General features: G+C 38.2%; 1 protein-coding gene across 1 annotated transcript in view; it reads right to left on the reverse strand.

Annotated features, from left to right (window-relative positions):
* Cog7 (conserved oligomeric Golgi complex subunit 7) overlaps positions 1–14002 on the reverse strand; it is a 182226-nt gene that overhangs the window by 19323 nt on the left and 148901 nt on the right. Inside the window, exons 11-12 of the mRNA XM_067147745.2 lie at positions 4969–5136; positions 594–802 (exon numbers count right to left, since the gene is read on the reverse strand). Coding sequence (XP_067003846.1) covers positions 594–802; positions 4969–5136 — 377 coding nt within the window. The remainder of the gene's footprint in view (positions 1–593; positions 803–4968; positions 5137–14002) is intronic.

A 14002-nucleotide genomic window follows, 5' to 3' on the forward strand; every position in this document is an offset into this window, starting at 1 on the left:
GTGTAGCCATCTTGATTCTTACAGTAGCGTCCCCGATAGGAGCGAAGTCCCAGATAAGAGTGTTAACTGCCTCTACAACTTCGGCATAGCTAACCTCGAGAAAGTCGTAGTATGCGTTTTCAACAATCAAATTTGCAGATAAATGTGTAAACTGCCACATAAATTTAAATCGCACTTTTATCTGGCTGTCATAGTACAGACTCTCAGAGTTAAAACTGTGTAACTCGGGATTAAGGTTTAACCCACATTGATGAAACCAGCCCTTACAGGTATATAACATGCTATTAGGTACATACGGTAAAAGCAGCGTTTCCTTGATGGAGCTACAAATGATTTTATCTATGCCTTCTAAATATTTTGCTAGAAGTTGTTAAATTGGTGCCATTTGCATTTCACACCTTCTACACCACTCTTACTTTTAAGTTAACAGTTTACTTATTAAAGAGCCTGTATTTTTACACACAGACCACCATATTCTTTCTTCCACTCCAGTCGTGAATCACATATCTTTTCTTCACCTACCTGCACCATCTAAATGGCAGACCTGTCAAACACAGGCATTAGAGCTAGTGTATAGTAAGAATTTGAGTTACCTGAGTAATGTACTCCTGTGGAGCAAAGCTGAAGTCCGGTAGGTCTGAAGTGACAGATGTGTTAGCATTAGACCATGCTGGAGCTGACTGGACTTGATCCAGCTGCATGGAGATGGGAGCAAAAATCACTTTAAAAGTGATGTGATGCACATCGCTACATAACTTATTCAGCAACGATGTTACCGGTTCCAAGAGTGAGGTTTCTTCACCTAGAAAAACAATATGGGATGTCATAGGTCTGTGATCCATATCTTAATGAAAGAAGAGACTGTTATAAAACATTCCATATACAGGTACGCACTCCAAAGTATTTTTCTGAAATTAGTAGCAATGGTAAAAAGTTTTTTTTTTTAAATACTTAATCACCACTGATCTGTAATTAGGGCAGTCGCCCAGGTAGCGGATTCCCTATCTGTTGTTTTCCTAGCCTTTTCTTAAATGATTATGATTGGAAATTTATTGAACTCCCTTGGTAAGTTATTCCAATTCCTAACTCCCCTTCCTAATTTGCCCTAATTTGTCCTCTTGAATTCCAGCTTTATCTTCATATTGTGTTCTTTCCTACTTTCAAAGACAACACTCAAACTTATCTGTCAAATGATGTCATTCCATGCCATCTCTCTACTGACAGCTTGGAGCATACCAGTTAGTTGAGCAGCTGATCTCCATTCTGCCAAGTCTTCCCAGCCGAAATTTTGCAACATTTTTGTAATGCTACTCTTTTGTCGGAAATCACCCAGAACAAATCGAGCTGCTTTACACTGGATTTTTTCCAGTTCTTGAATCAAGTAATCCTGGTGAGGGTCCCATACACTGGAACCATCCTCTGGTTGCGGTTTTACCAGAGACTTATCCGCCCCCTCCTTTACATCCTTACTACAACCCCTAAATACCCTCAAAACCATCTGTAACCTTTATTTACTATCATATTTATGTGATTACCCCAATAAAGATATTTCCTTATATTAAAACCTAGGTACTTACAATGATCCCCAAAAGGAACTTTCACCCCATCAATGTAGTAAATAAAACCGAGAGGACTTTTCTTATCTGTGAAACTCACAACCTGACTTTTAACCCTGTTTACCATCATACCATTGCCTACTATCCATCTCACAACATTATCAAGGTCATTTTGCAGTTGCTCACAATCTTGTAACTTATTTATTACTCTGTACAGAATTACATCATCTGCAAAATGACTTATCTCCAATTCCACTTCTTTACTCATATCATTGATACGTATAAGAAAACATAAAGGTCCAAAAATACTGCATTGAGAAATTCCCCTCTTAATTATTACAGGGTCAGATCAAGCTTCGCCTACTCTAATTATCTGAGTTATATTTTCTAGAAACATAGCCACCCATTCAGTCACTCTTTTGTCCAGTCCAACGCCACTTATTTTTGCCAGTAGTCTCCCATGATTTACTCTATCAAATGCCTTAGATAGGTCAATCGCGATACAGTCCATTCGACTTCCTGAATCCAGAATATCTGCTATATCTTCCTGGAATTCTACAAGTTAAGCTCAGTGGAATAACATTTCCTAAATCTGAACTGCCTTCTATCGAACCAGTCATTTATTTTGCAAACAAGCCTAATATAACCAGAAAGAATCTTTTCCCAAAGCTTACATGCATGTCAAACTTACTGGCCTGTAATTTTCAGCTTTTCCTTCCCTTTATACACAGGGGCTACTATAGCAACTCTCCATTCATTTGGTATAGCTCCTTCAACCAAACAATAATCAAATAACTACTATATCCCATCCCATTGTGTTTAGTATATCCCATAAAACCTTATCAATTCCAGCTGCTCTTATACTTTTCAACTTTTGTATCTTAATGTAAATGTCATTGTTATCACAGGTAAATTTTAAATACTTCCTTAGTATTAGTAACCTATTCTACATTATCCTTGTAACCAACAATCTTTACATACTACTGACTGAAAACTTCTGCCTTTTGAAGATCCTCGCAACACACTCCCCTTGTCCATTAATGATTCCTGGAATGTCCTTCTTGGAACCTATTTCTGCTTTAAAGTACCTATACATAACCTTCCATTCTTCACTAAAATTTGTAGGACCGCCAATTATGCTTGCCATCATGTTATCCTTAGCTAACTTCTTTGGTAGATTCATTTTCCTAGTAAGTTCCTTCAGTTTCTCCTTACTTCCACAGCCATTTCAAACTCTAATTCTTTCCAAGCTGCACCTCTTTCTTAGTCTGTTTACTTCCCTGTTTTAATATAGTGGGTCTTTACCATTCCTCACCACCTTTACAACTACAAACCTGTTTTTACATTCCTCAACCATTGCTTTAAATCCATCCCAGAGTCTGTTTACATATTTATTTACCGTTTTCCACCAATCATAGTTATGTTTTTAAAACTCCCTCATGCCTGTTTTATTAGCCATATGGTACTGCCTAAGAGTCCTTATTTTAATACCTTCCTTTCTATCACATATATTTTTAACTACGACAAAAACAGCTTCATGATCACTACTACCATCCATTACTTCGGTTTCTCTATAGAGCTCATCTGGTTTTACCAGCCCCACATCTAGAATAGGTATTCTTCCCTCTAGTTGGTTCCATCACTTTCAGAATCAGTGGTCCTTCCTCATCATCAAGGTCCCACTCCAGTCGCCTGGGTGTGGTTAAAAAGCCTCCTCCACTCCTTTCTGTCCTTACACTTTTCCTGCTCAATTACTTCCACCACATCCAATCTAGCTTTTCTAGTGTCCTTCCAAATCTGATCCATCCACATTCTTCTCGGTCTTCCAACTGGTCTCTTTCCCTTAACTTCTCTTTCCAATTCCCTTCTTGCTACCTGTTCCTTTCCCATTCTTTTTACATGTCCGATCCATCTCAGTCTTGCTTTCTATATGTTCTGTACAAACGGCTCCATTTTTTTTTTTTTTTGCTCTACATCGCACCGACACAGATAAGTCTTATGGCGAACGATGGGACAGGAAAGGGCTAGGAGTGGGAAGGCATCGGCCGTGGCCTTAATTAAGGTACAGCCTCAGCATTTGCCTGGTGTGAAAATGGGAAACCACAGAAAACCATCTTCAGGGCTGCCGATAGTGGGGTTCGAACCTGTTATCTCCCGAATACTGGATACTGGCCGCACTTAAGCGACTGCAGCTATCGAGCTTGGTACAAACGGTTCTATATTTAGCTCTTCTGGTAAGTATATATCTATCAAATTACTTAATTCTATTTCTTTCTTTACAATACCTCTACAGTTTAACACTAACAAGTTTTTGTTATCCTCACCTGCCTTCCAGTACCCTATATTCTCATCACTGCTCCCTAGTCCAGCGTGTTTCCCTAAATGTATCTCCCTATAACTCTTCTAAACAAAGCCCCTAACTTATATGTACAATTGCGGGTCAAGTGAAGGCCATCTGAACCTAGATCCCTATCTCCTACCCACCCACTGGGATCTACAAATCTCACTCCCAATTTCCCACATACCCACTCCATAGTCTCATTTAAATCCCTGATCCCTCTAGTCAGTATCCCTTCTACATAGTATCTGACTGATAACAATCTCCGCTCTCTTAATAAAACGTCCCCCACACTGTCTTAACCAGATTCCATACATCCCCGACTACTTTAATACCTATTCCTGCTTGCCTAACATTGTTCGTACCGAAACAGAAAATGTTCACCTCCACTTTACACTCCTCCTTCTCTTCTACTTTCGTCAACATATGCCTTAACCTAATTTGTGGATAACACTCTACCCTGGTTCCCTTTCCTCCACATACTTTCCCCACATGCCTAACAATAGTGTCGCTCATGACCATAGTCTCAACCCCACCCACCGTCATTAGTTCCCATCCTTTGCTGGTCTACTTAACTTCCCCGATTCCTGCAGAACCTACTTCCTCCTCCCTTCTCTGCCTCTCACGACCCTCCCCCTATCCTCTACACTACGTTTCCCTTTCCTACCATTTCCTTTCCTCTTGGCTCGTACCTCCTCTGTAACAAGAGTGTAATCATAAAGATCATTACGCTCTTTCAATAACTGCACTAGTCTGATGTTAAATTCAGGATCATTTCTCATTTTCAGATGAAGTAAACTGAAAACTAGACTGCTTTTATTGCTCTGTAGCATATGTAAAAGTTAAATGCCATCTCGTTGTCTGCAGTACCGCATGCATGTCGGCGGTGGCACTGGAGCTCCACTAGAGGGGTAAAAAATTTAACCAAATACCAGGAAAGTGGCAGTCAAATATTAACCTTAAATAAAAATCCTCATTACATGATACCTACTGACTGGTTTTGTTTGCAAAATATCTATATGTGCAAAATAATTAGAAAATTAAGAGAATGACTAAAGCACTTTAAATCCATACCTTCCTGTATACAGTTGATTAAGTTCTCTAGCTCCTTCCTGCCAGCTGCATTTAATAGGAGTTGGTTGAACTGAGTGAATGGATGTTGGGTTTGAACTGTACGGGAAGCTTCCAAAACACTTTTTATTAAATCCTGGTCCAGTTGCTTCAGTTGACTCAGGACTTCACCTGAAATGAGAATACAGAATAACATTATATAGAGATGTAAAGCTAAAACATACAGGAGACAGGCTCATGGTTGATGGCCAAGAATGAAAAGAGATTGTAGACTTTACTAGACTACAGAGGAACTGCTTTATTTTTTAAACACTCTGTTTTATGTTGCACCGACACAGATAGATCTTTTAGTGATGATGTTATAGGAAAGGGGCAGCAGTGAGAAAAAAGCAACCAGAGTCTTAATTAAGTACAGCATTTGCCTGATGTGAAAATGGGAAACTATGGAAAACCATCTACAGGGCTGCTGACAGTGTGGTTCAAACCCACCATCTCCTGAATGCAAGCTGGTAGCTACATGACCACAACCGCATAGCCACTCGGTCAGTGTAACTGCATTTCAGACTCTTTAAGATCAAAACATTCACTATTTCTTCTTTATTTAATCTGACCCAGGACATTTCAGGTTTGCCAAATGACAGAATTGCACACAGTAAAATATTTGAGGAAAGATAATTCATCTCTGAACAAATACAGCAGACTAGTCTTAAAAATAACGTAGGTTACAATCGACCATATTAAATGCTATGAACTCCATATAAATGATGTTGATTATTGAGGCTACTATCTCATCTTGCAATTTTTTTTTCTTTTGCTATTTGCTTTACGTCGCACCCACTATCTCCCGGATGTGAGCTCACAGCTGCGCGCCCCTAACCACACGGCCAACTCGCCCAGTAAGGTACAATTTCGTCACTACTCTCTGAACTAAATTCACTATCGCTATCCGGTAAATCATCTGTGTTAATTCTGCATTGTTCCAAATACTGCATTAATTTATCGTCATCAATACCTGCTGAAAAAATATCACGTGAACCACTTGCCATTTTGCTGTCACAAAACCACTTACTGCAAGGAGCAATCTCTTACTGACCGGTTAGCAGTAGCTGTAAACACAGAGAACAACTCTTGTGAAAGCTATAACACCCTCTTAGAACTGCCAAAGCAAGGTCAGGCACATAATAATGTGTAGCCCCTTTACTATAGGTTGTCACAAAAGTAATCAAGTCACTATAGGTTGCCTCAAAATTAGGTGTAGCACAGAATTTTAAGCGGCTGATGTAATCGGCTCTGGCAACTTCCGACTGGATTTTTAAAAGCCGATCTGATCAGCTTTGGCAATTTAAAAGGCAGGTGCTCACACTACCGCCTGGCGCCAAGAGGGTTAATAATTCATTTTAATTAAATTTTTATTAATTAAAATTTTTTAATTACTGTTTTTTATTTCAGTCAGTAGATGTGCTTAATTATTTTACTAATCCGCCTGACTTCTTGCGCCCAGATTGTTTTTAATTCTTTCACACTTCTTCCTTGGGACTGTTTCTGGTAATTACCTTTCCTTCTTTCATTGAGATGTGATTCTGTGCAAGTCCCATGTCGTGCAACAACTATAGCTGAGGAATACCTTGGAGATACACGATAGTGTTTTGTAGCAGAGCGTGGTTGTTACGACAGTGTTCTGTTAGCTTCTCGAGTGGAATGATTTGTCTGATGCTCATTGTTTGCTTTTAAATGTGCCCAGGTTTTCATTCATTGGTATACTGACTGAAATAAGAACATAGTATTTGGGAATTGTAGTATAAATAGTGTGAAGTGAAAGGCACGGTTATTTGGAACTGTAGAGTGATTTCATGTTCAAAATGTCATCACGATCCATACTATATCCCCGAGTGTTGAGGAAAAGTGAGGTATTGTACAAGTTGGAAGTTCGTGGTGTGGAGACTTCTGGGTCTATTTCGGGTGACATAGCCCTACTTCTTAGTAGTATGATCTGCAGAATAAGTGAGTCAGTGGAACTAAATAGTTCTTCTTTTTCTGAAACTGCCACTGTAATCAGTGAATTAAAAGAAATGCAACCCTCAATTTATCAGACTAAAAGACTGAAGGCCAGGACTAATCACTACATCTGCAGAATTCAGGATTTAATTACCTCGCAACCCAAACCTGACTTGCTTGCCCAATGTACCTAGTTATTAACATTTGGGATCAACCTTTCTGTTGACCTTGATTTAATAATGAGCATTAACAATTTTAATAATCTTTTTTTGAATGACTCTAAAAAGCGATGAATGTTATAGTCAAGAACTCTATAAATCCCACTGGTGTGCCTCAATCGCCATGTAATCAGTCATCTCATTGCTGTGCCCTCACTCCGGTATTGGAAAATGTATTAGCTAAGCCAAATTCAACCCCTAGCTCAATTAACGAGTTGTTCAAAAATGAAAAATATTTTCTGTGAATTCTAATGGTGAATATATTCAATTTGTGTGGTTCTTGGTGGAATTAACAGAAACTGCTAATGTATTTTCTATGGATGGATGATCTAGGCATTTTTAGAGTCCTATTTCCAAACTGTGAAGGAATTCTAAAGAAAGAAATACTCAAAGCTATTGGTAGCAATTTAAGTATTACCAAATTTTACGAATTGATTTTGTCTAAATTTATTCCTTCTCTGGCATTGCAGAGTTTAATACCTAAATATTGTTTTGGAACCTAATTCCTTCATGAGAGTTTGCTCGCATATGTATTGGACCTCAAATTTTATTGCGAGGTATTTAAGATTGTAGTACCTAAAGAAGGTAGCTAGAATACTTAAAGGCATTGCTCTCCAGTACAGGTCACATATGTCATTAACCAAAAGCCCCATTAACTTTGCTGAACTTGACAAAGCATGTACCTTTGCTGAAGATGTAAAACATGGTGATGAGTCACATCATGTAAACTATCCATCTCCCCAACTTTCTACTGATTCACAGCATTTATCGTTCTACTGAAAATCAGAGTAGGAAATGTTATGCATGTGGAACAAGAGATCATCTCAGGAATAATTGCCCTTCTATTAAACCTAGAAACTCCCCTGTTCAAAACCCTAGTGTATGTTGTTATGTATGCAGTTCCAAACTGCATGTGAAAAGAAACTGTCCTAATTTACCTAGAAACAACTCACGCTGACTAGTAGAAAGTTCTAAAGTTAAATGAAAAATATTTTAAGGACAGTAATGTAGTCAGTGATTTTCTTCTTCCTCAAGATTTAAAGATTTCTGGTAGGGTCATACCTAAAGCTACTCTGGTACAAATAGAACTTAATAACGAAACAGTGTTCGGTCTAAATGATTCAGGCAGTTTTGTGTCACCGGTGAATGCTAGTTGGTATCAGAGAATGAAATGTTGCTGTAAATTGCCTAAAACTGAACCATCTAAGATTGATTGCATAACTGCAGTAAATTAGAAATTTTTGGATCTATGTTGGTCAAAGTTAGAATTGCTGAATTTACGTGGAAGATAATTTGTCTTGTGGCTTCCAAGTTGTTGTGTAAAGTCATAATGGGCGTTGACTTGATGGCTAAGGTTGGGATGGTCCTGAATTTGCAAGATAAGACGTTTTTCTTTAAATTCTGTCCTGATCAAGAATTTTATTTCAACGATGTTAGGATGTTTCAAGGTAATGTTGCTTGTGTGTTGGATGAGGATAGTAAGGGGGGTGAAGACAACAGGTTAGACCCTTGATCACCTGTTTGATGCTCAAGCTTCTAAAATTCATGAGCTTTGTGCTCAGTACCCAGAAGCTTTTTCTGATCGGTTAGAGTTAACTAATGTTCTCAAATATCACACTGATGTGACTGATAATATTCTGGTAAGATCTTCTCCAACAAGACTGGCTCCATCCAGAATGACTGAACTAAAGAAAATTATTGATGAAATGCTCAAAGATGGTGTAATTAGACCTTCAACTTCAGCTTATTCTGCCCCAATGTTCTTAGTGCCTAAACGATCTCTAAATGAGCTCTATAGGAAAACTGAAGTAATAGATGGTACTAGTGATCATGAAGCTGTTTTTGTGGTAGTTAAAAATAAATATGATAGAAAGGAAGGTCTTAAAAGTAGGACTGTTAGGCAGTACCATATGGCTGATAAAGCAGGCATGAGGCAGTTTCTAAAAAGTAGCTATGATCGGTGGAAAACGGTAAATAAAAATGTAAACAGACTCTGGGATGGGTTTAAAGAAATTGTTGAGGAATGCAAAAACAGGTTTGTACCATTAAGGGTGGTAAGGAATGGTAAAGACCCACCTTATTATAATAGAGAAATCAAGAGACTAAGAAGGAGGTGCAGACTGGAAAGAAATAGAGTTAGAAATGGCCGTGGAAGTAAGGAGAAATTGAAAGAACTTACTAGAAAATTGAATCTAGCAAAGAAGGCAGCTAAGGATAACATGATGGCAAGCATAATTGGCAGTCATACGAATTTTAGTGAAAAATGGAAGGGTATGTATAGGTATTTTAAGGCAGAAACAGGTTCCAAGAAGGACATTCCAGGAATAATAAATGAACAAGGGGAGTGTGTATGTGATGATCTTCAAAAGGCAGAAGTATTCACTCAGCAGTATATAAAGATTGTTGGTTACAAGGATGATGTCGAGATAGAGGAGGAGACTAAGGCCAAAGAAGTAATAAAATTTACGTATGATAACGACATTTACAATAAGATACAAAAGTTGAAAACTAGAAAAGCAGCTGGAATTGATCAGATTTCTGGGGATATACTAAAGGCAATGGGTTGGGATATAGTACCATATCTGAAGTACTTATTTGATTATTGTTTGGTCGGAGGAGCTATACCAGATGAATGGAGAGTTGCTATTGTAGCCCCGGTGTATAAAGGAAAGGGTGATAGACATAAAGCTGAAAATTACAGGCCAGTAAGTTTGACATGCATTGTATGTAAGCTTTGGGAAGGCATTCTTTCTGATTATATTAGACATGTTTGTGAAATTAATAACTGGTTCGATAGAAGGCAATTCGGTTTTAGGAAGGGTTATTCCACTGAAGCTCAACTTGTAGGATTCCAGCAAGATATAGCAGATATCTTGGATTCTGGAGGTCAAAAGGACTGTATCGCGATTGACCTGTCTAAAGCATTTGATAGGGTGGATCATGGGAGACTACTGGCAAAAATGAGTACAATTGGACTAGACAAAAGAGTGACTGAATGGATTGCTATATTTCTAGAAAATACATCTCAGAGAATTAGAGTAGGCAAAGCTTTATCTGACCCTGTAATAATTAAGAGGGGAATTCCTCAAGGCAGTATTATTGGACCTTTATGTTTTCTTATATATATAAATGATATGAGTAAAGGAGTGGAATCGGAGGTAAGGCTTTTTGCGGATTATGTTATTCTCTATAGAGTGATAAATAAGTTACAAGATTGTGAGCAACTGCAACGTGACCTCAAAAATGTTGTGAGATGGACAGCAGGCAATGGTATGTTGATAAACGGGGTTAAAAGTCAGGTTGTGAGTTTCACAAATAGGAAAAGTCCTCTCAGTTTTAATTACTGCGTTGATGGGGTGAAAGTTCCTTTTGGGGATCATTGTAAGTATCTAGGTGTTAATATAAGGAAAGATCTTCATTGGGGTAATCACATAAATGAGATTGTAAATAAAGGGTACAGATCTCTGCACATGGTTATGAGGGTGTTTAGGGGTTGTAGTAAGGATGTAAAGGAGAGTGCATATAAGTCTCTGGTAAGACCCCAACTAGAGTATGGTTCCAGTGTATGGGACCCTCACCAGGATTACCTGATTCAAGAACTGGAAAAAATCCAAAGAAACGCAGCTCGATTTGTTCTGGGTGATTTCTGACAAAAGAGTAGCGTTACAAAAATGTTGCAATGTTTGGGTTGGGAAGAATTGAGAGAAAGAAGAAGAGATGCTCGACTAAGTGGTATGTCCGAGCTGTCAGCGGAGAGATGGCGTGGAATGACATTAGTAGACAAATAAGTTTGAATGGCGTTTATAAAAGTAGGAAAGATCACAATATGAAGATAAAGTTGGAATTCAAGAGGACAAACTGGGGCAAATATTCATTTATAGGAAGGGGAGTTAGGGATTGGAATAACTTACCAATGGAGATGTTCAATAAATTTCCAATTTCTTTGAAATCATTTAGGAAAAGGCTAGGAAAGCAACAGATAGGGAATCTGCCACCTGGGCGACTGCCCTAAATGCAGATCAGTATTGATTGATTGATTGATTGATCTGGTGGTTATAAGCCTGTTGTGGATTATAGAGGACTGAATCATAAGATTGTTCTCCAATCAGTTCCCTTGCTGGATTTACATACATGTTTTTCTTGGTTCAAAGGTGCAAATTATTTTTCTACTTTTGATCTTAATCAAGCAAATAATCAAGTGCCTCTTGATGAAGAATCTATTCCACTAACTGTGTTTGCAACTGATTGGAAGCTATATTAGTACATGAGGATTCCTTTCGGTTTCTCCACAGGTGCTGCAGTGCTCACTCGTTTGTTAGATTTGGTCTTTTCTGATGTCAAATTTAAATTTGTGATCAATTACTTAGATGACTCTGTTGTGTATTTGGCTAATTTTGAGGATCACCTTAAACATGTCAAAGAGATAATCAAGAGATTGAGGAAGGTTGGTTTAACTGTGAAAATTTCAAAGCAAATTTTTCCAAATCTCAAATTTCCTTCCTTGGTCACATTGTATCAGCACAGGGTACTGCTACTGATCATGCCCGTACCCAGGTTATTCATGATTTTAAAACACCCAAAGATGTAAAAGACATTGCCAGATTCAATGGTATGACAAACTTCTTTACAAAGTTTGTTCAGAATTATGCTGAAATTGCAGCCCCATCAAATTATTTGTGTCACAAGGTTGTTAGGTTCGTTTGGGATCGCCTTCAACAGGTAGCTTTTGAGTCCTTAAAAACCGCTCTGAGTAATGCTCTGGTACTAGCCATTCCGGATTTCAACAAGAGATTTATTGTCCAAACTAATGCCTCTGGCAAGGCTATTGCTGGTGTTCTGTTACAGGATCTGAAATGGGAAGAAGGTCTATCACCTATGCTTCTAGGGCACTTTCTCCTCTACAAAGAAAATATTCAATTTATGAGCTCAAGTGTTTCGCAGTACTCTTCTCATTAGAGAAATTTTGCATCTGTATTGAACATGTAAATTTTGACTTGAAAACAGATAATGAGGCTCTCTTTTGAGTTCTTAGAAGACCTAAGCATACTGGGAGGCCGACTAGATGAGCGTTAAGAATTTCACCTTTCAGTTTTAATGCTCGCCACATTTGTGATACTGACAATGTTACTGCCGATGGACTTAGTTGTATGTTTGATGGTGAAAAAGATTTTTCTGAAAATTCTCAGGGAGATAATATTCCCCAAGGTAATTTAGTAAATGTAAATGCAATCTTGTTGAACCTTCCTATGTTGTACCAAAATATTGGCCAATATAGAAGATTCCAAGTTTTAAACTATTTTAGGGAGAACTGATTCTGGTGAAATTGTAAAACCTTACTCTCGTGTACTCTGCTGTCAAGCTCGTAATAACAAAAGATTAAAAATTGTTGCCCCAAAGATTTTGGTTCCTATTATCTTTCAGTATTATCACGATAGTGCCTTTAAAACAAGGCAGAAAATCAGGCAGTTCTTCATCTGGAAGAAGATGGATTGAGATAACAGAACTATTGTTAAATCTTATGCAATTAGTAAATCTAACCTAAACAACTGTGTGGGATTGTTGTCCTCTTCCCAGGCATCTTGTCCTATGGAGCGATTATTCACTGATCATATTGGACCTCTTCCTCGTTCATCCCATGGCAATACTCATGTGCTGGTGTTCATTAATGCCTTTACCCGGTTCTGTTGGGTTTTCCCCACCAGATCTACTAATTTGCAAATTACTATTAACTGTTTGAATTCGATTTTGCTTCATTTGGAATGCCCAAATTCTTGGTATCTGATAATGCTAGTGCATTTACCAGCCACACATTTAAAAAATTTTTATTCGACTTGAGCATCTCGCATGTCAACACAACGCCCTATTACCCCAACCCATCAATCAATCAATCAATCAATCAATCAATACTGATCTGCATTTAGGGCAGTCACCCAGGTGACAGATTCCCTATCTGTTGCTTTCCTAGCCTTTTCCTAAATGATTTCAAAGAAATTGGAAATTTATTGAACATCTCCCTTGGTAAGTTATTCCAATCCCTAACTCCCCTTCCTATAAATGAATATTTGGCCCAGTTTGTCCTCTTGAATTCCAACTTTATCTTCATATTGTGATCTTTCCTACTTTTATAAACGCCACTCAAACTTATTCGTCTACTAATGTCATTCCACGCCATCTCTCCGCTGACAGCTCGGAACATACCACTTAGTCGAGCATCTCTTCTTCTTTCTCTCAATTCTTCCCAACCCAAACATTGCAACATTTTTGTAACGCTACTCTTTTGTCGGAAATCACTCAGAACAAATCGAGCTGCTTTTCTTTGGATTTTTTCCAGTTCTTGAATCAGGTAATCCTGGTGAGGGTCCCATACACTGGAACCATACTCTAGTTGGGGTCTTACCAGAGACTTATATGCACTCTCCTTTACATCCTTACTACAACCCCTAAACACCCTCATAACCATGTGCAGAGATCTGTACCCTTTATTTACAATCCCATTTATATGATTACCCCAATGAAGATCTTTCCTTATATTAACACCTAGATACTTACAATGATCCCCAAAAGGAACTTTCACCCCATCAACGCAGTAATTAAAACTTAGAGGACTTTTCCTATTTGTGAAACTCACAACCTGACTTTTAACCCCGTTTATCAACATACCATTGCCTGCTGTCCATCTCACAACTTTTTCGAGGTCACGTTGCAGTTGCTCACAATCTTGTAACTTATTTATCACTCTATAGAGAATAACATCATCCGCAAAAATCCTTACCTGCGATTCCACTCCTTTACTCATATCGTTTATACATATAAGAAAACATAAT

The sequence above is a fragment of the Anabrus simplex genome, chromosome 5, assembly GCF_040414725.1.
Source record: "Anabrus simplex isolate iqAnaSimp1 chromosome 5, ASM4041472v1, whole genome shotgun sequence".
Classification (NCBI taxonomy): Eukaryota; Metazoa; Arthropoda; class Insecta; order Orthoptera; family Tettigoniidae; genus Anabrus; species Anabrus simplex.